The following is a 27,163-nucleotide window of genomic DNA, read 5'->3' as shown; positions in this document are numbered from 1 at the left end:
ACTCGGCCAACACCCTCGATACAAGAAGGCACTAGAAATTGATGAATCTGAAGATCTCTGAAACTTTGGTAGCTTGTTAAGTTTTCTAACTCCGGCTTACAACATTTCTTGTATTTTTGTGGTCACACTTGTGCTTGTCTTTCTAGGGAGCTTTTGTGTTGATATGCATGGAATTTGCATTTGCAGTATTCATGGAAACAGATATTTGTGGGTTCGATTTTAAAAAATATATTCAAATATAACCCTTGAACAAGTGAGTTTTTTTGTTGGTTTAGGTTAACAGTTAACAGCATGACCATTCAGGCCATTCATTGCTTTCTTTGTTGGCTGGCCACTGACAAGCCGCATGTCACGAGGGTTTCTTGACATGACATACTTCCAGTTGTAGCAATTAATCGATTGGAGGAAATATAAAAGGAAGCTTCCTCGCTGTTACTTATTTCCGACCTACCGAAAAAAGCTTTTGCTCCGCTTTATATATAAAGCAACCACCACAAGAAGAGTCCAACAAGGTTGCAAAGAAAAAAACACGCCACACCCGCACCCAAACAAAAGTTCAATGCTGAGGACACACAGCTCAACAACCCCAAAGAAAAAACAAGACACACACACACACACACACACACACACACAACAAAAGGGAACCATGCAAGGAAGGCTAATTTGGCTCAGGTGGTTGGTGGAAGCCTCGCGATTGACTTGACCAGCTATGGTGTTTATGGTAGTTCTGTCCCAATGTGAACACTTGGCCTTTCCATTCTATATATACGTCCTCTCTTCTCCCAATTATTCATTCTTCTTCTCCATGGCTCCCCTCTACATACTACTCGGTCTTCTCCTCTTGCACACTACTCCTTGGTGCCTCTCTGCAGCCGTAGATGAGGACACTCTCATGGCAGGCCAAGCGCTCGCCGTTGGCGACAAGCTCGTCTCCAGAAACGGCAAGTCCGCCCTTGGCTTCTTCCAGCCCGCAGCAAGCAGCAGTATCAGTAAGTCATCCCGCAACGCCACCTCCTCAAGATCCGGCTGGTACCTTGGCATATGGTTTAATAAAATCCCAATTTTGACTACCTTCTGGATCGCTAATAGAGAGGAGCCCATCACCCACCCCAACCTCAACTCAGCACAGCTCAAGATCTCAAACGATGGCAATCTTGCCATCGTAGTAAACCATGGTAGCAACACTCAATCTATAGTTTGGTCCACTCACATTGTCAATAATAGGACACACAACAGCCTAAACATCACTAGTGCTGCTGTTCTCTTGAACAATGGAAACCTTGTCCTCAAAGAGAGCCCGTCATCTGACTTACCGGTGTGGCAGAGCTTTGATAACCCAACAGATGTTTGGCTTGCTGGTGTTAAGTTTGGTAGGGACAAGGTCACCGGCTTTAGTTGTTATGGCATCTCAAAGAAGAGCCTTATTGATCCAGGTCTCGGCTCATACAGTATCGAACTAGAAGGCACCAGGGGAATTGTCCTTAAGCACCATAACCCCTCCATAGAATACTGGCTTTATGCATCCTCCACAGCATCATCGTTGGTACCATTAGTCAATTCACTGCTAAGTTTGGATCCTCGGACTAAAGGTTTATATAACCTAGTATATGTCAATACGGACAAAGAAGAGTACTACATGTATACTTCACATGATGAATCATCTTCCATGTTTGTCTCACTAGACATCTCTGGTCAGATAAAGTTGAATCTTTGGTCCCAAGCAAATCAAGCTTGGCAAACAATATATGCCCAGCCTGATGATCCCTGCGATCCACCTGCTGCCTGTGGACCTTTCGCGGTATGCAGAGGCAAGCCGCATCCATCATGTGACTGTATGGAGGGCTTCTCTAAGAAGTCACCGCAGGATTTGGAGTCTGAGGATTGAATAGGAGGATGCATCAGAAATACACTGTTACATTGCACTATTGAAAAAAACATCACAATTTCAACAGACATTTTCCATCCGGTTGCTCAAGTTACACGGCCCTACAACCCACAAATCATAGCTGCTGCTACAACTCAGAGCAAATGCGAAGAAGCTTGTCTCAGTTCATGCTCCTGCACTGCTTATTCCTATAACAATAACAAATGCTCTGTCTGGAATGGGGAATTGCTTAGTTCAACTTTTGATGATGGCATCGATAACACTTCCAAAGATGTTCTTTATCTCCGCTTTGCTGCCGAAGATTTCTCGGCAAATTTAAGAAAAAACAAAAGAAAACCAAATGTTGCGGTTGTTACTGCAGCAATCATTATTGGTGTCGGGTTACTAATGCTCATGCTGTTGCTACTGATTTGGAGGAACAAATTCAAGTGGTGTGTTTTGCTGCCAATATACTCTGACAATCAAGGGAGTGCTGGTGGGATTGTAGCCTTTAGATACACTGATTTAGTTCGTGCTACTAAAAAATTCTCAGAAAAGCTGGGAGGAGGTGGTTTTGGTTCAGTATACAAGGGAGTGTTAAGTGACTCAAAGACTACTATAGCAGTCAAAAGGCTTGATGGTGCCCATCAAGGAGAGAAGCAATTCAGGGCTGAGGTGAGCTCAGTTGGACTAATCCAACATATCAACCTAGTAAAATTGATTGGTTTCTGCTGTGAAGGTGATCAAAGATTACTTGTGTATGAACACATGTTAAATGGGTCTCTTGACGACCATCTATTTAAAAAGAGAAATGCTGCTGCTTTTGCTGCTGTTCTAAATTGGAACACTAGATATCAAATAGCCCTAGGAGTTGCCAAAGGATTGTCCTACTTGCATCAGAGTTGCCACAAATGCATCATACACTGTGATATTAAGCCAGAGAACATACTTCTGGATGCATCATTTGTTCCTAAAGTTGCAGACTTTGGGCTGGCAGCATTTGTGGGAAGGGATTTTAGCCGAATTCTGACTTCATTCAGAGGAACTACAGGTTATCTTGCCCCAGAGTGGCTTAGCGGAGTTGCGGTGACACCAAAAATTGATGTTTATGGCTTTGGCATGGTGCTGCTGGAAATCATATCAGGAAGGAGGAATTCGTCACCCGAGACATCACACTACACCAATAGCAGCAGCAATGTGGACCAACATGTTGGATATTTCCCTGTGCAAACCATCAGCAAGCTTCACAGCGGAGATGTAAAGAGATTGGTGGATCCACAGTTACATGGTGACTTCAGTTTGGAAGAGGCTGAAAGGATTTGCAAAGTTGCAGGCTGGTGCATCCAAGATAATGAATTTGATCGGCCGACGATGGGTGAAGTGGTCCGGGTTCTCGAGGGCCTACAGGAGATTGATGTGCCGCCGATGCCAAGACTACTTGCAGCTCTAACAGAATAGTCTGGTGCTGCAACTTTAATGCAACAATATTTTGCAGTCGATATTACTAGTCTTGTTAAGTTCAGCAATTTTCGTGAAGTTGTAATGTGTAGAGGAAGGAATAAAGGAAGCAAGTTTTCTGTTGCTAATTAGTTGTCTCTTATTTAAGTTTTTTAGTGCCAGTTATATATGGTAAGCAATCATTGTAGCAGAAAAATGGCGGATATAGAAATATGTGTGTGGTTTTGTTCTTGTCAAACCTCGGATGTGAACTTGAGAATTTTAGTTAAATAATGATTATTTTAAATTGTGCATATATAATCATACTGCAACAGTTGCTGCAGTTCTGACAGTAGGAAGATGTTAGATCCCAAAGTTGTGGGTGGATATGATCAATAGACTATCTCGGCTGTATAATCATCTGGTATTTTAAACTTTCTGTGCAATTTGTATAATCCTGGATAATCCAATCATGGCATCTTGGATTTCACTGTTGTGTTTGCCCTTTGTGGGTTGCCAGCTGAACCGACCATCTCCGACGACTCTGAAAAGAATGCACATATTTTCCTGTGACCCTAGCATAACTACAATCATGAACAAGGTAACAATCTTCATGCAGCAAGTTTATTTATGCAGTTTCTTCGTGTGTTTTCAGCATAGGTTATGAGTTGGAGTTCTGACTGAAATGACACCAGTAGGATATGAAGGTGTTAATCCGAAGTGCACCCTAGGCTTCAATAAGGTGAATATGAGATTTTTTTTCCCCACAACGTGCAGATAAATATTTCTTATGCAGCAAATTCTGGTTTGTGTGAATATATTGTGTCACAATGTTCATGTACAACATGGGAAGTATGAACGTATCAAATAAATCTCCTAGTTCATGAACTTGCAAGGTTATTTGTTTTTCTCATAAGGTAGAAAGATCTTGTGCAGATCATCTATTTCGCTAGAATTGCTTCAGTTGAATGAGGGAGCTGCTTCCATGGACTGGACCAAGTCAAGAGGTCTTGTGCTAAGGGGTTTCATAATATTTAAGATGTATTTTTTCGGCAACACGACGCTGATATTGTTGGTCACAAGCTCACTAGCAAGTGTCCATGCATTGTCGGGGACTGCTGCCAATCATCATCTATTGAATGCATCGCCGAGAGATTTCAAAGAGTTCCCGCAATGTACGTTTTACATACACAAAACAGAGATGTAATGTGCAAGGCACAGAAGGTGAGCCTGATCCAGATGATGATGGCCAAGCAAGATATTTTTCAGGGAAACGTGAAGGTGAGGCCATATACCAGAATGACATGCCCGTGGATGTGGAAACAAGATGGAACTGAAGACAGAGCTGTGGCCATGTGCTTTTTGCATGTTAAGGTACTGCTTTATACCCCTACTATTTCCATAGACTTCTTTGTTTTGTGCTCATCTATTATGTTTGTAATAGTTGTTCTAGGTTTTTATGCACACTATATCTTTTATTGTAAGCACAGAAAAATGCAATAAAGAAGCAAAAGAAAAAGTCACAGGGTGACTGCGGCGTGCCACTGTGCATGGTTCGCCGGCATTGCATCAGAAAATCTCGTTTCCATTTAATAATCAATTACAAGGCAGAAAAATGGATAATAAGTGACCACATTTCTTCGGATTTTACTTTCCAGGATGACCAAAAAATAACCCTAGCTAGCTACAACCAACTCCCTGAGCCGTGTTAATCAGTCCATCGCCCGGTCGAAGTTACCGCTCTCAAGTAAAAAAGTTGAACTGGCAGTAGTTTGGCATCCCGGTCCAATTGCTTGCTGCTTATGCAGGCTCCAATGGATATAAGGAGCGCTTCCCTGATGTTATAGCCGCTGAGCTTTCCTTCAAGACCACCCACCCTGAACGATTTCCCGATGCACGCCGTCAGTTTCGCCAGAAATTAATATCACCATGGCAGCCGGCGATATCCCAGCCACAGCTCTCGAGTGTCTGCTCATCCCACAAGGAGAGCACGCATGGCAGACACTAAGTTTCTCCGAGTTACCAACCTTTATCACAGAACAAGGTTTGAGAGGGATGTTCAGGATGTATGTCATAGGCTAACTTTCGCAAACTTGTTGGCGTGATTCTTTAGTGTCTCTTAATTTTGATCCTTGATGAGATCAGAGAAATGTTGACCCCACTTGTTCTTCAGAACCAACAGTTTTCTGAAAGTAGTTGTTGAATGACTCAGGCTTGTGAAAATATCCTAGTACTTTTTTTTGGAAAAGATACTACCTGTGCAAATATGTTGGACCAAGGAAAGGTCATATAAACAAACTATCCATTTCCCAAACTCCAGCCATCTATGTTGTGAAACTCCAGATGGGAGGAGGTGTATATCGCTCCCCGAGCTCCATACTCAACACAAACAGAGAGCAGATCTTTTATCTCGCCGTGAGTTAAATGTGTCAATCGAACCGGCGCTCGGCCGAGTCTCTCCCGTGGCTTCCCTCCTCAAGATCCACGTCCCGGAGCCACCTGAGCAGGTCGACGCCAACAGCGTGAACTCGCTGCTGCGCGCAGCCGTAAGGCTGGAGCCGGAGGAGCTCTTCTTCCATCTCTCACCGTACTTGTTCGGCCCTTTCCCGGTCGTCGATCAGCCTTGCTTCCGCCGCGCCACGTCCATCGCGTTGCACATGTTCTCCGCCGTACGCGTGCCCGCCGGCGTCGAGTTCCCTGTGCTCAAGACGCTGTGCCTGTCCTGCTGCAATGACGCCTTCGACTCCTTGCTCTCCAGCTGCCCTCGCTTGCGCACGCTTAAGCTCGACGGCATTGTGTTGAACGAGACCTCCCTGAGGGTCAACTCGCTGTCATTGCTGGAGCTTGTCGTAGACCGTAGATCTACACACAGTGTCAGCATTGTTGCCCCCGCGCTTAAGCAGTTGACCGTGTCCTTCACCACCTCCAAGCTCTGCATCATCACTACCGGACTCGCGGGCTATGCCTACGGCCACGGGCCGTCGGCATAGGCCACTAGGCCGTCGGCATAGCCCCGTCGGCGTAGATGTCGTCAGCGTAGTCTTGTCAGACCGTCGGCATAGTATAGCCGTCGGCATAGGTGCCTATGCCGACGGCCTGACGTCAGCCGTCGGCATAGTATAGTCGTCGGCAGTGTTTTTCGTCTGACGGCAACGGACGGCGCCGTCAAAAGCGCTGACGAATCACGCAATGCCATGTGGCAGGGCTATGCCTACAGCAAAGCCGTAGGCATAGATGAATCTATGCCGACGGCTTTGCCGTCGGCATATCTCTGCCACGTGGCAAAAGCGCTGACGAATCACGCAATGCCACATCGCAGGGCTATGCCTACAGCAAAGCCGTAGGCATAGATATCTCTGCCACGTGGCAGCTCCTGGTTTCTCCTGGCAGCAGGGCTATGCCTACAGCAAAGCCGTCGGCATAGATTTTCATATATGCCTACGGCTTTGCCGTAGGCATAGATGTGCTACGTGGCAAGCCCTGGTAACTCCTGGGCGTATATATGCCGACGGCTTTGCCGTAGGCATAGTTTTTTTTTATTTTCCCTGTTTTCTCTTTTCCAATTCATTTGACAGCATTTCAAAACAGAACAATATGAAATTATGCAGAAATATGACAATTCATCATGTAAACATACTCAAGTTCATCTAAACATACTCAAGTTCACCATCATCATCTAAACATACTCAAGTTAATCACATCATCTAAAGATCATCACCGACGGAAGTTCATGAACATAAAAATAGTGCAAGACATGAAACATGATAAAAGTAGGAATATGAAAGGCATGGCACGATGGCCACATGCACGGAATCATCAAGCAAGAGCATCTCCGCCAAAACCACCACCTCCGCCATAACCACCACCACCTCCGCCAAAACCACCACCACCACCTCCGCCAAAACCGCCATCGCGACCACCACCACTCTGCCAGATCGGAGTGACTGGGGTCGACGGAGCAGGAGTCGAGCCACCGGTCCCCTACATGTTTCAGAAAAGATTCTAACGGTAAATATGATATGATAGTGTTTCATGAACGAGAACTAGTTTGCTAGTAGTTAGGCAAATGTACTAACCGGACCATCACTGTCTAGTGCCACCCATTCATCGAACGTGGGCACGTGTGGGGGTTCTCCCGCAGGTGGTGGTGGGGGTCCCATTTGTGGTGGATCCGTGCGGTTAGTCCAAGATGCCAACATAGCCTGAATGTTAGTTAAACAAGCAAACTAGAAGATCAGAAGGAATGAAAGTGCAAAAATTTAGCTTGGTTTTAAGAGGGCAAAACTAACCGTCATCATCTGACGGTTGTAATCATCGTTTGCCTTCACTCGTTTCAAGTACTCCCACACCTCGAGATTCCTATGCTCGACAAACTCCTTATATGCCTACATAATTTAGGTTGTTTCTAAGTGAGCAATGCTGAAAATAAACTGAGAATGCAAGATAGAAAAAGATAAAGAGGAAGTACTTACAGCATGCTGGCGGGCTAAGGGAGTCTGTGAACGCCCCATACTCTCTAACACGGATACCGGCCATTCTTCTTCCCCTGGATGGCCACCACCGCCGTGTCGTCGATCTGAGACTGGGCGACCTCAGCAACAGGAACATCCGGATGCAACTCCTGATAGTGATGAATGTAAGACCCCAGGTGCTCCTCGGTCTTGCCGTAGTACTGGCTCTCGCCCTCCTTGCGATGACTCCGCTCGCGGGCCAGCTTCCACGACTCCATGTCTGAGAGCGGCCTCTTCAACTTGTCCTCCTACAATGTCAAATAGAAGTCAGCCATACATAAGAACATGACGTAAAGAAGAACAAAAATGCATCATGCACATAGATATACCTTCATGGCCTTGAAGCCCCAGTGGTTCCTGTTTCCTTGGCCGTGTGTTCCGTCGTCTCCACGGTTAGCCCGGGCCTTGATGCTCTTGGCAGCAAACTCTGCATCGGCACCGAGCCACCTATCCACCAAACTCGCCCATCCGTCATGCCTTCCACAGCACCAACGAGGAACAACCTATGCAAATTTTGGAAGCATGACATGTGAGCACGAAACATATAGTTGACTGCTTGAAACAATGAAAAGTTAGTAATAGTTACCATCATGAACTGCTCCTTGCTCAAGGTAAGTCGTAGCTTCTGCGCTTGAGTTTTGGTCATCTTTTGGTGCAGGTAGTAGTGGTAGTACTGCGAGACGGCAACCCAGCGCACCTCGTACTGCAACTGACGAGCTTTCTTCTTCGCAGCCGCAAGCAAGACCACGTCGGCTCTGGCCTTGTGCTCGTCAAGAACTCTATAGAGTTGCTGCAATCATGCATAAACCAGAAGCAAACAAGGCATGAGTTGAGTGATTCAATGATAAACTATGAACGAAACTGAAGACAAGTGATTCAGAAGAGAACTTACCCAAAATTTGGTGATCACGGCCTTAGCGGTCGTCCCGTAGTCCGCGGTGCTGCAAGCCTCGTAGTGGGCCCAGCTCGTGGCCAAAACCCGCTGCTGCGGGTCCCTGTCTGGCCGCGGGCAGAATAGGCCAGGCCAAAACTCCTTCAACAGGACAGTGATAAGGCCGTTCGGTTTACGGCCCTTTCTGCGAAGGATCCAGTTTCTGCAAAAGAATCAAATGATTGCCATGTGTACAATAAGAAAATGTTGTCATGTGTTGAAAATATGATTGAGAGGCACTTACTCTGTCCCCACAGGTTCAATGAGCCACTTGTGCTCCTCGATAGAAGGTGGTGTAGGTAGTCCGGCATTACCACGTAGCCACCCCTGCGAAGAACCCGGTGGCAAGTCACCCCACAACGCGGGATCAACCTCCCCTCCACCCTCCTCGCCCTCCTCCTCACCCTCCTCCTCGGCCTCCTCCTCCTCACCCTCCTCCTCGGCCTCCTCCTCCTCACCCTCCTCCTCGGCCTCCTCCTCCTCGCCATCAGGAACATACTCCTCCTCCTTAGACTCAGAAGGTGCCTCTGTATAGGAGGGCATCAAAGAAGACCCTCCTATTTCAGACACGGCCCGGAGTTTTTTGCCCCGGTTGCCTCTCCCCCCCACCTCCTCCTCCTCTAGGGGCTCTCCCCCCATCGCCTCCTCCTCTAGGGTCTCCTCCCCCGACCCCTCCACCTCCCTGTGAGGTGTCATCCTCGCGTAGTCGGGAGGGAACCTTGTGGGCTCGTCCACTCCGAGTAAGTCCTTTAAATTTACTGAGGAAACTAGCGCTGCTGGACTTGCCCATGATTAGCAAACCTGCATTGAGAAGAGAATAAACAATTAGTAAGGATATCAATTAAACAAGCATACAGGAAAAACATTAATACCAGAAGAGCACATTAAGCATACTATTGTAATGATCATTAAAAGAACTTACATTTTCTAGAACCCATATGAATCATCACTATTGTAATCTATTTGTGGACCGGTCTCATCATCACTATCACGCATATCTTCTTCATTGTCTGACGGAGGTGGAGGCTCTTCCTCATCGTCAGCATCTTCATTTAACTTTTCAAGCATAATTATGTCTCTTTGATTCACAACTGCCTCACCATCAATCCGTGCGTCGTCGTCGTTTGGGTCCAGGTCAACATAACCCAAGTCATCATCCTTGTTGTTTCGGACCACATCATCATGTTCCTCTTGATAGAACACTCCCTCGTATGTCATGGGGTTTATGTTGTAGTAATCATCATCATTCGGGTCCGGTAGCTTACCATGCGGCGACACCTTGAACACAACTTCCCAACCCTTTAGGTACTCTTTCTGGCATGGGTAAGGCAGATAATATACTTGTGTGGCCTGGGTAGCGGCGATAAAGAGATCAGCTCCGGCATAGACGGTTGATGGTTTAACTTCAACTAAACCAACAGAAGGCGTATGTCTCAGACCCTTTTTGGGGTCGAACCATCGGCATTTGAACACAGTGAGACTTAGGTGTTCGCGGCCACGTTTGAATGTAAGCTCGTATATTTTTCCTACCCTTCCGTAGTAATCTACTTTATTATCTCCTTCAGTGAAGACTCCGGTATTTATGGTTTTGGGATCAGGCCGACTGTTCTGGTGCTCCTCTGTATGGAAGCGATACCCATTCATATCATACTTTTCACATGTCATGACGACAGGATCAAAACCCATGGAAACCCATCTCAATTCTTCATCCATTGATTCGGTCGGATCATTTCACTACAAGTTTAATTGAAATTATAGGGTGCATGAGTTTAATTGAAATTATAGGGTGCATGAGTTTAATTGAAAGTGTGAAAAATTACTTTCTCGATGAACCACGCAACGAAATTTTTCCTTCCATCAGCACCCTTTCGGAGAAGAGCAAGTGCCTTCGCTTCAGAAGGAGGCAGCATTCCCGTCCATTCTTCTTCAACGAATCGACTACAATAAGAAAAGCGGTATAAGAACTAGGCAAAGTGAACATAACGAATTGACTAAAAGAATGGTGCAAAGGTATTACCTCATCCACTCATCCTCAACTTCCTTGATGTTGTGCAAGATATAGAACATGACATCCTCCCACTCATCTCGTGGCATGAGATAAGATTTCGAGCATCCAGCCCTACTACCTTGCCCGATGAATAGAGGAAACTTGGGTTTATACTTGGGTTCTTCTGTATTGTATCGAGACACCTTATTGTGCAACGTGGGAACATGGTCTGGATAGTAGGCTGTCCTGAGGTCTACCACGTCCTCTAGGATAACTGCCTCAGCTATGGAAGCTTCAATCTTAGCTTTGTTTCCACATTTCTGTCTCAGATGCTTGTTCTGTCTCTCAGGGCCGTACTGCCAACGATTCTGCACAGGGCCCCCCAACAATACCTCGTTCGGGAGGTGCAAAAGGAGATGTGTCATCGGAGTAAAGAATCCTGGCGGGAAGATCTTCTCTAGCTTGCATATCAACTCCGGCGCCTTCTTATGCATTTCTTTTATCTTCTCAGGACATACTTCTTTAGCACAAAGCGTGCGGAAGAAATGGCTTAACTCCGCAAGCACACGCCAGACACGCTCGGGAACATAGCCCCGAACCATCACCGGCATAATCCGCTCAATCCATACATGATAGTCATGACTCTTGAGCCCGGTCACTCTGCCCGTTGAAAGATTGACCCCCTTACTTATATTCGACGCATAACCATCAGTGAACTTCACGACGTGTTTCAGCCACTTGAATGTCTCCATCTCAGCATCTGGCTTGAACCAAGATTTTCGACTGCCTGTGGGAGGCTGCATGTGTAGACGTGGTCTATCACAAATATTCTGTTGATCAACTCTAGCATTAACATTATCCTTTGTCTTATCAGGAATGTTGAGGATCGTGTGAAAAAGGGACTCTGCGACATTCTTTTCGGTGTGCATCACGTCTATGTTGTATGGAAGTTTGAGGTCCTTAAAATAGGGAAGCTGCGTGAAGGGGGTAATGTGAGTCCAGTTGTGCGTCTCACCATATCCTTCAAAAATTTTCCCTTTACTTTTTCCTTTGCCCTCGTCTTCGCCTGTGGCTTTGCCTTTGCCTTTGCCTTTGCCTTTGCCTTTCCCCTCACCAGCAGGCTTAAGAGCTTTCAGCTGAGCAAGCACATCCGCACCAGAAAACGTTGGAATCTCGTTTACTTCATGGACAACTTTGCCTTTTGTGAAGTTCTTCTTGTCTTCCCTATCAGGATGGTTTGGAGGGAGGAACTGTCGATGCAGGTCAAATGCAACATACTTGCCACCCTTCTTCAGCCAAATGAAAATCAAGGCCTGCATGCACACTGGGCAAGGCATCTTTCCACTTGTACACCATCCGCAGAACAAGGCATAACCGGGAAAGTCATGCATGCAATATTGTAGCCAAACTTTCATCAAGAAATTTTTCTGCAGATGTCGGTCGTATGTCAACCTCGGGAATTACCAAGAATGGTGCAAATCATCCACCAACGGCTGCATAAACACACTTAAATTCTTCCCCGGATATTCAGGCCCGGGAATTATAAGCGACAGGAACATGGTCTTGCGTTGCATTATGGCGCCGGGAGGGAGATTCAGCGGAATAACAAATACGGGCCAACAGCTGTATGGATTAGACGACATACCATATGGATTGAACCCATCACCTGTTATAGCAATTCTGACATTCCCAGCCTCGGCTGCTTCCTCCGGGTACTCTATATCGAATGACTTCCATGCTTCACCTCCTGATGGATGTACAAATTTTTTTGGATTGTACCTTTTCCCTTCCTTGTGCCACTTCATCATTTTGGCAGACTCCTCGGTGATGAAAAGGCGCTGCAGTCTTTTTATAAAATCAAGATACCGAAGAACCTTCACAGGGATTTTTAGCTGCTGCTTCTGACCATGCTTATCGACCACCTCAATATACCGAGAGGAACCACACTTCCTACAGTACTTGTCATCCGCATACTCATGCCTAAACAAAAGGCAATTCTTTGGACAAACATGTATTTTCTCATAGTCCATCGAGAGCGCCTTCATGATTTTCTTCGTACCGTACATGGTTTTCGGCAGTTCATGGCCCTCAGGCAGGCTGTTAGCCCATACTCCCAGAAATGCTTCGAAGCAACCTCGGCTACAGCCGTACTCAGCCTTGACTGCCATCAGTTGCGAGATGGCATCCAGCACAGACAGCTTGGCACCCTCATAGAGAGGTTTCTTTGACGAGGCCAAGATTTCCAGGAAGGCCTTTGCGGTTTCCTCCGGCTCCTCCGGTTCATTCGCTGAATGTGACGGAGGTGTCGGCTGTGCAGCAAAGACATCATCTAGCATGTCTCTAACCCCATCGTCCTCATAACCAGCGACGCATTGTCGTATCACATCCTCTCTACCACGGTCCCGCTGGGCAAAGTTTATCGGCATATTAAAGTTGGGCATAAATCCATGCGTGCGAAGGTGCTTAGTCATCTCACTCTTATCTCTGCGGATACGCCTCTTACATCTGGCACACGGGCATTCTGGCACCATCCTCATTGGACTACGGAATATCTCTTTCAAAAACACATCAGTTTTCTCGACCCACTCTGTTGTTACTTGATTCTGATGGAAAAACCCACTATACATCCACTGATTATCTGCCATCTCTGCTTTATTGGAAGCCACACAACAAAATTAAGGATTCATTTAAATTACTCACATCAGTATTTTATTTTTTACAAGGTTGACGAGAAACAACATTTAATCCACCTACATCTCTAATAGGTAAAGATGGGTCCTAATCCCACCCGAGAATGTGTAGATTGAGTACGTTGTCCATGCTCTACCCCATTCCGAGACAAAATTTCGGCAGCACCTCCCCGCTGTTCTGCAAATACACGTCTCGGCAAAATGCCGAGAGAATGTGCATCCGGAGAACAACAGGGAGGCGCCGCCGAAATCCTGTCTCGGAACGGGGTAGAGCATGAACAACGTACCCAATCTACACATCCTCGGGCTGTCCGTGGAAAGCGCTGGACAATCCGAAAGAGCTGCAGTGATAAATATGCAATTGAATGCATATTTATCGATGCAACCCTTTCGGACGGGAGACCTAAGTTATGCGACTTGATGTGAAAATTTAATCTAGTGACATGGAAAAAAAGTGGACGAGGTCATGAAATTGTTGCTCACCCTCTGATGTAGAGGATGTAGTCGATCAAAGGAGGGACGATCCTAGACCAACACCTCCAACGTCGACGGTCACTCCACGAAGATGGGAACACCACAAATCCTGTTAATTCCATCAAGTGAAAAAAATTAGGTCTTCACCTCACATTAACCATTTGGCACAACATTATGAATCGACATGAAACAACATGTCAAATTGCAAAAAAATCTTTATTAAGTATTTTAGAAACCAAGTGCCTCGATTTTCTTCTTATATATGAATCAACATGACCATAACACTAACTTGACCAAATACTAACTTGACCAATATCCATCCATCTATCACAAACTTAACCAAAATCTATTCATCTATATTTAACAAACTAAGTGTGTAAAACATTTGTTAACTTGACTAACATCCATTCATCCATGCATCTAATATCCATTCATCCAATATCCATTCACATCTAATATCCATTCATATATCTAGCATACACATCTAAGCAAAACAAAAAAACTACATTTTATTCATATATCTAGCATACACATCTAATATCCATTCAACCATGCATCTAATATCCATTCATGCATCTAACAGTGGCATTCATCTAACAAATGAAATAAATTGAGAAAAAGCTAGCTCACCTCACTGGAGAAGGAGCAGGCAGAGAGTCGAGGGCGGGGCAGGGCGTCCGGGGCCGGGGCAGGGCGGCGGCGGCGGCAGGGGAGGAGGTGGAGTAGGCGGCGGCGGCGCGCGCGGGTGGGGGGCCAGTGGGGCGGCGGCGACGCAGGGGCAGGGGCGAGTGGGGCAGCGGTGGCGAGGGGGCAGGGTGGAGTGGGCAGCTACAGGGGGCGGGGGCGAGCGTGGCGGCAGCGGCTAGGGGGTGGGGAGTCGGGGGGTGAGGCGGCGGCGGCAGGGGACGAGGTGGAGTGGGATGGGGCGGCGGCGACGCGGGTGGGGGCGGCAGGGGGCGCGGGCGAGGCGAGTGGGCGGCGGCAGGGGACGTGGGCGAGTGGGCGGCGGCAGGGGGCGGGGCGAGTGCGGCGGCGGCGAGTGGGCGGCGGCAGGGGGCGGGGCGAGTGCGGCGGCGGTGACAAGGGGCCGGGACGTCGGCGGCGGCGGCGAGCAGTTCGGGTGTGCTCGGGGTCGGGGGCAGTAGCTAGGGGAGAGAACGAGTGGACAGGGTGGTGAGCGAGGGGATAAGGCACTCTATGCCGACGGTTGACGTCGGCATAGATGCCACGTCAGCGATCCGCGTGAAGCACCCCCATTGGCCGCGAGTGGATAAGGGGACCTATGCCGGCGGCTTAGCCGTCGGCATATATTAACCACGCCACGTGGCATATATGCCGACGGCTAAGCCGTAGGCATAGGTGTATTTTTTTTATACATATTAATTACAAACTAGCCGTATACATGTTAATTACACACGTGGCATATATTATTAACTGTCTTCAAATATATTTTTAGTGTATATTATTTTCATGCGCATTGAAAAGTTTCGTACATGGTATATAATTATATTTTGAATGATACATGGTATATAATTATATTAAAAATGATACATGGTATACATATTTTTTACATGCACGAACATTATTTAAAATGTACCATACATTTTCTTTAATGGTTTGAAACATTATTTTTAATGACATGATCTTCTTTTTATATTGTACAACAATTTTCTAAAATATCACGTATATTTTTTTTGAACCGAATTTTTTCTATGGTCAGCAACATTTCTTTATGATATAAATATTTTCTATGGTCTCGCGAAAGGTGATACATAGGAGAGCAACTGACTGAGGGGTACCGTTACCGAGTGCCTGATCTGGTAACTATGCGAGTGCCTGATCCGTCTACTGCCGTGTCATCGCTGTCCGTGAGGGGGGGGGGCACGCCCCGGAGACGCGTGCCGCCTCTTCGGACATGCCACCACACCACCCCGCATGTATGATGGCCCGGTGCGACGCTCCGGTGGCATTGCTACCCCCCCCCCCCCCCGACCCCCCCTCCCGCCTAACCCTGTAGCGTTTGACCACGGGATCTAGCCCTTTGACTTTGCACGGACGGGCTTTGACCAGCGGACCTCCCCGCCCGGTTGTGTTAGGTCAGCCCATAGGAACACTTTGGAGCAACAACCGGGCCAGACCCACAGCAAGATCCCCTCCGTGTAGACTCGACGCGCCCGTTTCCCCCCTCCAGGTGGCGGCGGCGGCGCCGTCCCTGAGGGAGGGCACACCCCGGACACGCGTGCCGGGCGTTTGCAACCACCACAACACTTCCAAACTTGTGAGAGGCCGCCTACGCAAGATTTTGCGGCATGCTAGCCCCGGAGGCCACCGGCCACAGCCGTAGACGCGCGAAGGGCAATCCGCGTAGAGGGAATTTTTGGGATACTTCTCCATCACCAAAAATTATGAAAAAATATTATCGTTCCTATAGCACATGTGCCCACGTCGTGCAAAAAAACTCATGATTTTATCGCGCTCCGAGTATTTAATAATATTCACGCCGCATCGTTACCGCAGAATGGCTACTACCGTGTCATCGCCGTCCGTTAGGGGGGGCCACGCCCCGAAGATGCGTGCCGCCTCTTCGGACATGCCACCACACCACCCCGCATGTATGAGGGCCCGGTGCGATGCTCCGGTGGCATTGCTACCCCCCAGGGCCCCCATCCCGCCTAACCCTGTAGCGTTTGACCACGGGATCTAGCCCTTTGACTTTGCACGGACGAGATTTGAACAGTGGACCTCTCCACCCGGTTGTGTTAAGTCAGCCCATAGGAACACTTTGGAGCAACATCCGGGCCAGACCCACAGCAAGATCCCCTCCGTGTAGACCCGACGCGTCCGTTTCCCCCCTCCAGGTGCCGGCGGTGGCGCCATCCGTGAGGGGGGCCAAACCCCGGAGACTCGTGCCACCTCTTCGGAACATGCCACCACACCACCCCGCATGTATGAGGGCCCGGTGCGACGCTCCGGTGGCATTGCTACCCCCCCCCCAGGCCCCCCTCCCGCCTAACCCTGTAGCGTTTGACCACGGGATCTAGCCCTTTGACTTTGCACGGACGGGCTTTGACCAGCGGACCTCCCCGCTCGGTTGTGTTAGGTCAGCCCATAGGAACACTTTGGAGCAACAACCGGGCCAGACCCACAGCAAGATCCCCTCCGTGTAGACCCGACGCGCCCGTTTCCCCCCTCCAGGTGCCGGCGGTGGCGCCGTCCGTGAGGAGGGGCACACCCCGGACACGCGTGCCGGGCGTTTGCAACCACCACAACACTTCCAAACTTGTGAGAGGCCGCCTACGCAAGATTTGGCGGCATGCTAGCCCCCGGAGGCCGCCGGCCACAGCCGTAGACGCGCGAAGGGCAATCCGCGTAGAGGGAATTTTTGGGATACTTCTCCATCACCAAAAATTATGAAAAAATATTATTGTTCCTATAGCACATGTGCCCACGTCGTGCAAAAAAACTCATGATTTTATTGCGCTCCGAGTATTTAATAATATTCACGCCGCATCGTTACCGCAGAATGGCTACTACCGTGTCATCGCCGTCCGTTAGGGGGGGCCAAACCCCGGAGATGCGTGCTGCCTCTTCGGACATGCCACCACACCACCCCGCATGTATGGGGCCCGGTGCGACGCTCCGGTGGCATTGCTACCCCTAGGGCCCCCGTCCCGCCTAACCCTGTAGCGTTTGACCACGGGATCTAGCCCTTTGACTTTGCACGGAAGGGATTTGACCAGTGGACCTCTCCACCCGGTTGTGTTAGGTCAGCCCATAGGAACACTTTGGAGCAATATCCGGGCCAGACCCACAGCAAGATCCCCTCCGTGTAGACCCGACGCATCCGTTTCCCCCTCCAGGTGCCGGCGGCGGCGCCGTCCGTGAGGGGGGGCACACCCCGGATACGTGTGCTGGGCGTTTGCAACCACCACAACACTTCCAAACTTGTGAGAGGCCGCCTACGCAAGATTAGGCGGCATGCTAGCCCCCGGAGGCCGCCGGCCACAGCCGTAGACGCGCGAAGGGCAATCCACGTAGAGGGAAGTTTTGGGATACTTCTCCATCACCAAAAATTATGAGAAAAATATTATCGTTCCTATAGCACATGTGCCCACGTCGTGCAAAAAAACTCATGATTTTGTCACGCTCCGAGTATTTAATAATATTCACGCCGCATCGTTACCGCAGAATGGCTACTACCATGTCATCGCTGTCCGTTAGGGGGGGCCACGCCCCGGAGATGCGTGCCGCCTCTTCGGACATGCCACCACACCACCCCGCATGTATGAGGGCCCGGTGCGACGCTCCGGTGGCGTTGCTACCCCCCAGGGCCCCCGTCCCGCCTAACCCTGTAGCGCTTGACCACGGGATCTAGCTCTTTGACTTTGCACGGACGGGATTTGACCAGTGGACCTCTCCACCCGGTTGTGTTAGGTCAGCCCATAGGAACACTTTGGAGCAACATCCGGGCCAGACCAACAGCAAGATCCCCTCCGTGTAGACCCGACGCGTCCGTTTCCCCCTCCAGGTGCCGGCGGTGGCGCCGTCCGTGAGGGGGGCCAAACCCCGGAGACGCGTGCCGCCTCTTCGGACATGCCACCACACCACTCCGCATGTATGAGGGCCCGGTGCGACGCTCCGGTGGCATTGCTACCCCCCCAGGCCCCCCTCCCGCCTAACCCTGTAGCGTTTGACCACGGGATCTAGCCCTTTGACTTTGCACGGACGGGCTTTGACCAGCGGACCTCCCCACCCGGTTGTGTTAGGTCATCCCATAGGAACACTTTGGAGCAACAACCGGGCCAGACCCACAGCAAGATCCCCTCCGTGTAGACCCGACGCGCCCGTTTCCCCCTCCAGGTGCCGGCGGCGACGCCGTCCGTGAGGGGGGGCACACCCCGGACACGCGTGCCGGGCGTTTGCAACCACCACAACACTTCCAAACTTGTGAGAGGCCGCCTATGCAAGATTTGGCGGCATGCTAGCCCCCGGAGGCCGCCGGCCACAGCCGTAGACACGCGAAGGGCAATCCGCGTAGAGGGAATTTTTCGGATACTTCTCCATCACCAAAAATTATGAAAAAATATTATCGTTTGTATAGCACATGTGCCCACGTCGTGCAAAAAAACTCATGATTTTATCGCGCTCCGAGTATTTAATACTATTCACGCCGCATCGTTACCGCAGAATGGCTACTACCGTGTCATCGCCGTCCGTTAGGGGGGGCCACGCCCCGGAGATGCGTGCCGCCTCTTCGGACATGCCACCACACCACCCCGCATGTATGAGGGCCCGGTGCGATGCTCCGGTGGCATTGCTACCCCCAGGGCCCCCGTCCCGCCTAACCCTGTAGCGTTTGACCACGGGATCTAGCCCTTTGACTTTGCACGGACGGGATTTAACCAGTGGACCTCTCCACCCGGTTGTGTTAGGTCAGCCCATAGGAACACTTTGGAGCAACATCCGGGCCAGACCCACAGCAAGATCCCCTCCGTGTAGACCCGACGCGTCCGTTTCCCCCCTCCAGGTGCCGGCGGTGGCGCCGTCCGTGAGGGGGGCCAAACCCCGGAGACGCGTGCCGCCTCTTCGGACATGCCACCACACCACCCCGCATGTATGGGGCCCGGTGCGACGCTCCGGTGGCATTGCTACCCCCCAGGCCCCCCTCCCGCCTAACCCTGTAGCGTTTGACCACGGGATCTAGCCCTTTGACTTTGCACGGACGGGCTTTGACCAGCGGACCTCCCCGCCCGGTTGTGTTAGGTCAGCCCACACTAGTGCAGAACCGGGCAATAGCACCGGTTCGTAAGGCCCTTTAGTGCCGGTTTAGGAACCGGCCCTAAAGTTTCGGCACTAAAGGCTCCCCCCCTTTAGTACCGGTTCAGAACGAACCGGTGCTAAAGGGGATCCACGTGGCACGAGCCAGCTCCGGGAGCCGGGAGCCCTTTAGTACCGGTTGGTAACACCAACCGGTACTAAATGGTTGTGGGGTTTTTCGTTTTATGATTTCTTTTTCATTTAATTTTGTGTTTTCCATTTTAATTCTTTTTCGTTTGCTGGTATTTTACGGTACTACACATTGTACATGTTATGCATATATATATGTATAAATAGAATTTCTAGTAGAACCAATCTTATATATATCATCAATGCCTCACAAACCACCATATTAATTTACACATACACACATGTATAGCTATATACAATTTCTCCTACATATGCATGTTGCCTTCGGAGCCAGTGGCATTAGCCTAATTGGTGCCTTCGGAGCACGATGACAATTGGAAGTGGTTCATGAGGGCGGTAGCGGGTAATAGTATTCTCCCTTCGGATTTATGACCTGGTCGAGCAAAAATCCCGCTATTTCCTCTTGAAGTGCTTCTACGCGCTCCGTTTCTAGGAGCTTGTCCCGCACCTCTTTGAACTGTTAAGAAGGAGATCAATATGCATGTGTATTAGTTGTGTGACTAGATATCGATAATGGTGTAAAAATTGTGAATAGTGTTCTGACAAGTGTACCCATTCCTGTCTTTGAGATCTGCTCCTTTCGGACGCCATCATGCGAATGTTCTCGCAAATGCAGAATGCACACAGATCAGTCCCCTGCGCCTGCTTCAGGGCCTTTATTATGAGAATAGAATTTAATTTGATCAGATAATAATTAATCAAGCATGATAATTAAAGAGATGGCAGCTAGCTAGCTAGCTAGTACTACTTAATTACTTACCTTGGATCAAAACCATTTCAGCTTTGGTTTCCATTCGCCTTCCATAACGCTGATGAACCTTGCCCAAGCCCTGCCCGCCGACAAAGAAAATGAATAAATAGGTTATTAAATAGTTCATATCATGAAATGACGAACTAAATAGGCCGAGATATATAGTTAATAATGATTGAAATTACCTGTTGACTATCCCAAACAAGATGTTATAGTCACTATTTGCTTTGAGTAGCGAGTCCAGTATTTCAACTGTTCCGGCGTCAACTTTAATGATACACAAGATCCAGTGAAATCTGCATGCACACACGTTTGCATGTCTTAATTAAGCGGGCATATGTAAGAAAAAACATGTAGCTAGCTAGTAGGCAAAAACAGAGAATTTGTAGTACAAGAAAGTGTGACTCACTGGAAGTTGTAAGGAAGTAGTATATCTTCATTGTATTTGAGGCGCTTCAAGAACTCTAGCATGCTGTCCTCTACCCGCTTTTCATAATACTTGTTCATTTTCCATGTGTATTCATTAACGGTGTTTGGGTCAATGAACCCAATGCCATAGCGTCCACCTTTTCTCATTTCATACATCTTCATCCTGCATAATACCACAGAAAAGAATATAGTAAGGATAATTACAGGTAATGATTGATCAAAAGGATCACTACAACTTGCTTGAGACTTAAATTACAGAAAGAAATCACTTACAGACAATAGCAACTGACGATAGATTTGTCGAGTGCGTCTTGATTGTATAACTGAAACAGTTCAGAATACTCAATGGCCACAGCTTTCTCATGGTAGTAATCATCCTTCTTGACATCCACCATGAGGGACTCTCGATTGGATCTCTTGGTAATGTCCATGTACCATTGATGGAATTCATACATTCTCGTTGGGAGCTTGTTGACATCTTCTGGCGCGACTAAAGGTTGGCCCCGGACATATTTCCGTTTTATTTCCTCCTCTGTAAACCCAGGCATGTCCTCGATCTCGAGGAGTTGTCCAACAGTGATCTTGAGTTCTTCAGCCTGCATTATATGCTCCTGGGTTATTACCACATCACCCACCTCGGGAACGTAAACTGTTTGGCCACAATAATATTGGGCGCGCGTACTGTCACGTGTTGTTGGCGGCACAACAAGCGGGGGGATCGATTGCGCCGCCTGTTTTCCCAGCTGGGCAACGGTTTTCCCGCATTTTTTGACAGCTGCTTGTTGTTTGCTCGAGCTCGAGCTCGCCTCCTTCTGTAGACGTCGTCGATGTAACTTCCTGATGTGGCGCTCATAGTCTGTGTGAACAGGCTTAGGAGCTGGTGGTTGAGCCATACGAATGAAGTGGTGAACTACTTCCACAGGCACTTTCTCCCTTGGCGGCGGTGGCGGTTTCGGTCCAAAATGGGCGTCGAGTTCTGCCTGCACTATGGCATTGGTTTGCTCCTCGGTCCTGTCGTAAGCCCTCACAGGAAGAGGAGTACTGAGGTTTGGACCATATTTATATCGCTTGCCTCCGCCTGTACTTCCTGTACTATGACATCGACTCGTACCGCTACGCACCATAGCTGCGGGGTGTCTCTTCTGCGATTGCTGAGGCGGCGGAGACGGCTGACGGGGCTGAGTTGGACGAGGAGGAGTGGCCTGAAGCTGTGCCGAACTTGCAGTGGCCTAAGGTTGTGCCGGACTTGGAGGAGGAGTGGACGTCTAACGCTGTGTCGGACTTGGAGGAGGAGTGGCCTGACACTTTGCCGGACTTGGAGGAGGAGTGGCCTCACGCGTTGGTGGACTTGGAGGAGCGGGAGTCTGCTGACTCGGTGGCGGACTTCGACGAGGAGTCGGGTGACGCGGTGTCTGTGGCCTTCGAAAGATGATGCAATCCTTTCTCCATAGGATGACACGATGTATGGCCTCTCCCAATGTGTGCTCGTCGTCACCTCCAAGAATGTCAAGCTGTAGCTCCGAATATGGGTCCACCACCTCATCAACCAAGACACGAGCATAGCCCGCTGGAATCGGGTTGCAATGGAAGGTTGCCTCGGGGGAATTTGAAAAAGCAACAGCGTCCGCCACCTTCATGGATATGCTCTTCATTTTGAAGTGTAGCTCGCAGTTAGTGTTCTCCGTGATGTCATCCACGAGGTATCTATCCAGCACTACTGCGTCGCCCAGGGTGGAACCCACACTGCTTCTCGGCATGGATGTGGCGGTGGTATCCAATGCTGGATCATCCACTAGCTACTGCAGATGCTGAGACCCCCTTTGCTGGCTAAGTGAGTCGATCTGCTCCTGCTGCCGCTGGAATTTAGCTGCCAATTCCGCTTGACTTGCTTCTAGGCTTTGAAGGCGTTCATAGTCCCGCTTCCTCTGCTCCTCCTCCATCTTCCTCTTCTTCTCCTCCGCAATCTTCTTTCTCGCACGGGTTCTGTAGTCGGCGCTCCAGTCCGAAAACCCCTCATACCACGGAAGAGCGCCCTTGCCTCGTGTTCTTCCCGGGTGTTCAGGATTTCCCAAGGCACGCGTAAGCTCGTCGTTCTCTCTGTTGGGCCGGAACACCCCCGATCGAGCCTCTTCTATTGCAACAAGTAGCGCATCGTCGGCTCCGTTCAGACATGCCTTCGTCGAAACATTGCCTGTCTTCGGGTCCAACTCCCCCCATGCGCATAGAACCAAGTCCTGCACCTGGGGGGCCAGCTCTTAGTAATCGGAGTGACACCTGCATCCTCCATCTCTTTCTCAGACTTATCCCACTTAGGCATTGCCACCGCGTAGCCACCTGGCCCCAGCTTATGGAACTTATCCTTTTTTTCGGCATTCTTCTTGTTTATTCTCGACCGTTCCTTAGCTAATTCTGAATCCTTGAATTTCATGAATCGTCCCAATGAGCACTTTGATTCTCTAGTATCCCCTCGAATACTGGAGTCTTCCTTCCTCCCTTGACATACTTCTCCCACGTCATTCTCTTGTGGTTCTTGAATGCAACCGCCATCTTCCTAAAAGCAGCGTCCTTGACTTTCCGCACATCTGCTTCTGTGAAATTATCTGGTAGGGTGAAATGTTCCATGAGAGTATCCCAAAGAAGATTTTTTTGATTCTCGTCGACAAAAGTAACATCTGGACGTGGATTTGCTGGCTTTCTCCATTCTTGAAGGGAGATCGGGAGTTGGTCCTTCACAAGAACTCCGCACTGACGAACGAACTTGTCCGCAATCTTCTTAGGTGCTAATGGTTCGCCATTAGGTTTGAATGCCTCGATATTGTACTTTACGCCCTCCTTCAACTTTTTGTTCGGGCCTCGTTTCGTCCTTTTGCCTGAAGATTTGCTCGATCCAGATGGCTGAAAGAAGAAAGATCGATTCGTTAATATATCTTCAACTCATTTAAAACATGCGATGATCACCAGATTCCTGCTTATATAAATATATATACCTCGCCGGTGTTTGTTGTTTCAGGATCAACATGTTCTTCGTCGTAGTTCATGACTTCATCTTCTCGGTCGTCGCGATCGAATATCATATCACCCTCTCCGGTGTTGTTTAGAAATTCGGAGCCGTCAAAATCTTCTTCATTCTGATCATCATCTGGCCCGCGTATGATATCGAACATGGTCTGTTCTCTCTCTCTGTCGGTATTGTCCGCCATAGCTTTTATTTAACTATGCCAAAAGAAATATAAAACAATTTAGTATAATCTCGAATAATAGATATAATCTCGAATTCATCGTCTCGAATAATAGATATAATCTCGAATACATCGTCTCGAATAATAGATTTAATCTCGAATACGTCGTCTCGAATAATAGATATAATCTCGAATACATCGTCTCAAATAATATATATAATCTCGAATAAATCATCTTGAATATTATATATCGAATACATCACTAGCTAGCTAGCTAATAAAGATCGAATACTAGAGAGTAATCTAGGCGGTGGGCAACCAAAGTGAAGGAACCATCACTGGATCATAGCTCGGGTGATCTCCCCAAAGAACCTGCCAGGTATTGGAGAACCTGACGTCCATAGCAGCCATGTAGCGATGGACGTGCTCGTCCTCCTCCCTGACACGGCGACGTACCACCTCCGGCGGGGCCGGCTCCCTCCGCACCGAAAGTGGCCCACGCGAATGCCACCAAAGGAGATGAGGGTCGACGACGGGACCCGGGGCCGTGTTCCTCACCAAGCGTCGTGCCCCTGAAGGTAGCACCTCCCAGTGCCAGCCCGGCGGAGCCCAGTCCCGGACATGGGGCCTCTGAAGCAGGACGTCGTCGCGAACGGGTCGACGGCGAGGATGCGGGCCGGGCATCGTCGACAACAAATACTATATGCAAATGTAACACTAATTATGCTATCATTGCATATGTCAAAATTCTATATGCTATTTCATACTAATTAAGCATCTAACACTAAAAACAGAAAAAACAACTTCTATACATCCATTAAAAACAGAAAAACAACATTATATAAAAAAATTCCATACTAATTAAACACTAATTATATCCATCTAACATGCATTCATACATATATACTAGTGAAAAAATAATAATCTGAAAAATCTAAACTAATTAAACATACAAAATACGTATATACTAATTAACTTAATTAAGGAAGTGTGCGTGTGTGTGTGTGTTCATGCTTGTGTGTGTGTATGGGCACGGGGAGGGGCGGCGGCCACCGGGGGCGAGGGATCGGAGAGGGGTTAGAGGGGGAGAGCTCACGGCGGGGCGACGGCGACGGCGAGGCGACGGCCCGGGGCGTGATGGGGATGAGGGCGGCGACGAGGACAGGGGCGGCGACGGGGATGAGGGCGGCGACGAGGATGGGGGTGGCGACGGCAACGGCGCGCGACGGGGGCGGCGTAGGATGGGGGCGGCGTCGATCGATCGGGAAGAAACAAAGGGGAAGAATGAAATTTTTCGAAGTGTTGTATATATAGAAGGCACCTTTAGTACCGGTTGGAGCCACCAACCGGTACTAAAGGTCTGTTTTGGCTAGCCCAAGCAGTGGGAAGCGACCCCCTTTAGTACCGGGTGGTGGCTCCAACCAGTACTAAAGGCCCCCCCTTTAGTACCGGTTGGTGCCACGACCCGGTACTAAAGGGTGTGCGCTGCCAGGCGAGGGGCGCAGAAGTTTAGTCCCACCTTGCTAGCCGAAGGGCGCTCACACCTGCTTATAAGCCCCGCCGCCGCTGCTGTCTCGAGCTCCTCTCTAAAGCAGGTCTTCTGGGCCTACCTCTGCTACTCTGCCCTGTGGGGCCTATTGGGCTTGCGGGCCTGCATCCTGGCCCAACAACAGGTTGGGTTTCTAGTCGTATGCAGGCCGCTGTGGCCCGGTAGGTGGGCTTTTTTCATTTAGTTTTTTCTTTTCTGCTTTATTTATTTTGTTTTATTTATTTTTAGTTGTTTTTTGCTGTATTTAGAGTTTCTTTGTGAATATTTTTTATAGTTTTTAGAAACTTTCAGTTAGTGCCGGTAGTTTTTAAATTTGAATAGTTTAAATTTTGAGTTATTTGAAATTTGTGTGAATCACTAGTTTGTGAATAACTTAACTTTAAAAATACATTTTCCAGTGATTCTTTTTTCTTATGTTTAATATTAATGGATGCTTATGATGCAAGAGCAACAGCAAAAGTGAAAATTTGGCACAAATAGGTAGTTGTGTAACTAAAATAGGTAGGAGGAGAGATAGCTCTTATGTCACAAAAAATAAGTTGCATCAAACCTTTTATGTCGGATCTAGAACAAACCAATCGGTATCGCCATCATACAGCCCAACCATGGCTCGTGATGCATATATATGCATATCAAATGCACGGTTGGACGTATGATGGCGAATCCGAATGATTTGTATTGAGTCGATGAACTGGTAGATGTATGCAGTCGATGAACTGGTAGATGTATGTAGTCGATGAACTGAAAGACTTATGCATGGAAGGCGAGAGGTGGGCTATATATATAGGGTCGTCTGGCTCACAAAGTGATTGTGGTAGTTTCAATCCAACGACTCACATGAGATAGGAAGAAACACACCCTTGATCCAACGACTCGCAAGAGCTAGAAAGAAACACACGATCCGTGTGATTCTTCCTGATTGGTGGGATGCACATTAGTACCCACTCCGGACTCCGAAACCCTGATACTCGGAAAGAGTTTGTCCAGTTTATACACAAAGTGCGTCCAGTTTTTGCCGTGACCCTCTCTACTCTTTCGCGCATGCTATGCGGGTGATATGATGATACCATGCCAAGTTTTAACATTTTCAGGATTCATTTTGTAGTGATTTTCAATTTCACGGTCATTTAGCTCTCTAAACAATTAGGTAAATGACCGAAAAACAACAAATGATGTCAGAACATGTTGGAAATTGATGACGTCGCTTTAAATGCTGCATACTGAACACAAAAGAAGTCCGGAGTTTAAATAAGTTATTAAAAATAAAAAAAGAGATGCAATGCTGGTTAATTTGCTTCAAGCCATTCGGAATAGTGTAGACTGCACTGCACATAGCTCAGTGCAATCTATGCTATTCCGCAAGGCTTGAAGCTAATCAACATGTAGGTGAGCAT

At 48.5% G+C, this 27,163-nt stretch overlaps 2 protein-coding genes and 1 pseudogene across 2 annotated transcripts in view; 2 read left to right on the top strand and 1 right to left on the bottom strand.

Annotated features, from left to right (window-relative positions):
- Nucleotides 1–802: 802 nt before the first annotated feature.
- LOC125538042 (G-type lectin S-receptor-like serine/threonine-protein kinase At2g19130 pseudogene) lies at nucleotides 803–3,608 on the top strand (annotated as a pseudogene).
- Nucleotides 3,609–4,474: 866 nt separating this feature from the next.
- Nucleotides 4,475–27,163, top strand: part of LOC147988436 (uncharacterized) — a 28,121-nt gene continuing 5,432 nt past the window's right edge. The window contains exons 1-3 of the mRNA XM_087534829.1: nucleotides 4,475–4,675; nucleotides 4,792–4,854; nucleotides 5,695–6,239. Coding sequence (XP_087390955.1) covers nucleotides 4,475–4,675; nucleotides 4,792–4,854; nucleotides 5,695–6,239 — 809 coding nt within the window. The remainder of the gene's footprint in view (nucleotides 4,676–4,791; nucleotides 4,855–5,694; nucleotides 6,240–27,163) is intronic.
- On the bottom strand, nucleotides 7,818–10,393 carry LOC125532547 (uncharacterized). Its single transcript, XM_087542623.1, has 7 exons — nucleotides 9,736–10,393; nucleotides 9,462–9,544; nucleotides 8,988–9,070; nucleotides 8,705–8,906; nucleotides 8,399–8,602; nucleotides 8,142–8,315; nucleotides 7,818–8,060 (listed from the first exon to the last, which is right to left on the bottom strand). The coding sequence occupies exons 1-7, from the start codon at nucleotides 10,385–10,387 to the stop codon at nucleotides 7,818–7,820; spliced, it is 1,641 nt and encodes a 546-aa protein (XP_087398749.1). The 5' UTR covers nucleotides 10,388–10,393.

This window comes from Triticum urartu, chromosome 1A (genome assembly GCF_056163025.1).
Source record: "Triticum urartu cultivar PI428250 chromosome 1A, HENAU_Tu73, whole genome shotgun sequence".
Lineage (NCBI taxonomy): Eukaryota > Viridiplantae > Streptophyta > Magnoliopsida > Poales > Poaceae > Triticum > Triticum urartu.
Note: the sequence above shows the minus strand (reverse complement) of the source record. Positions and strands in the feature narration are given on the sequence as shown.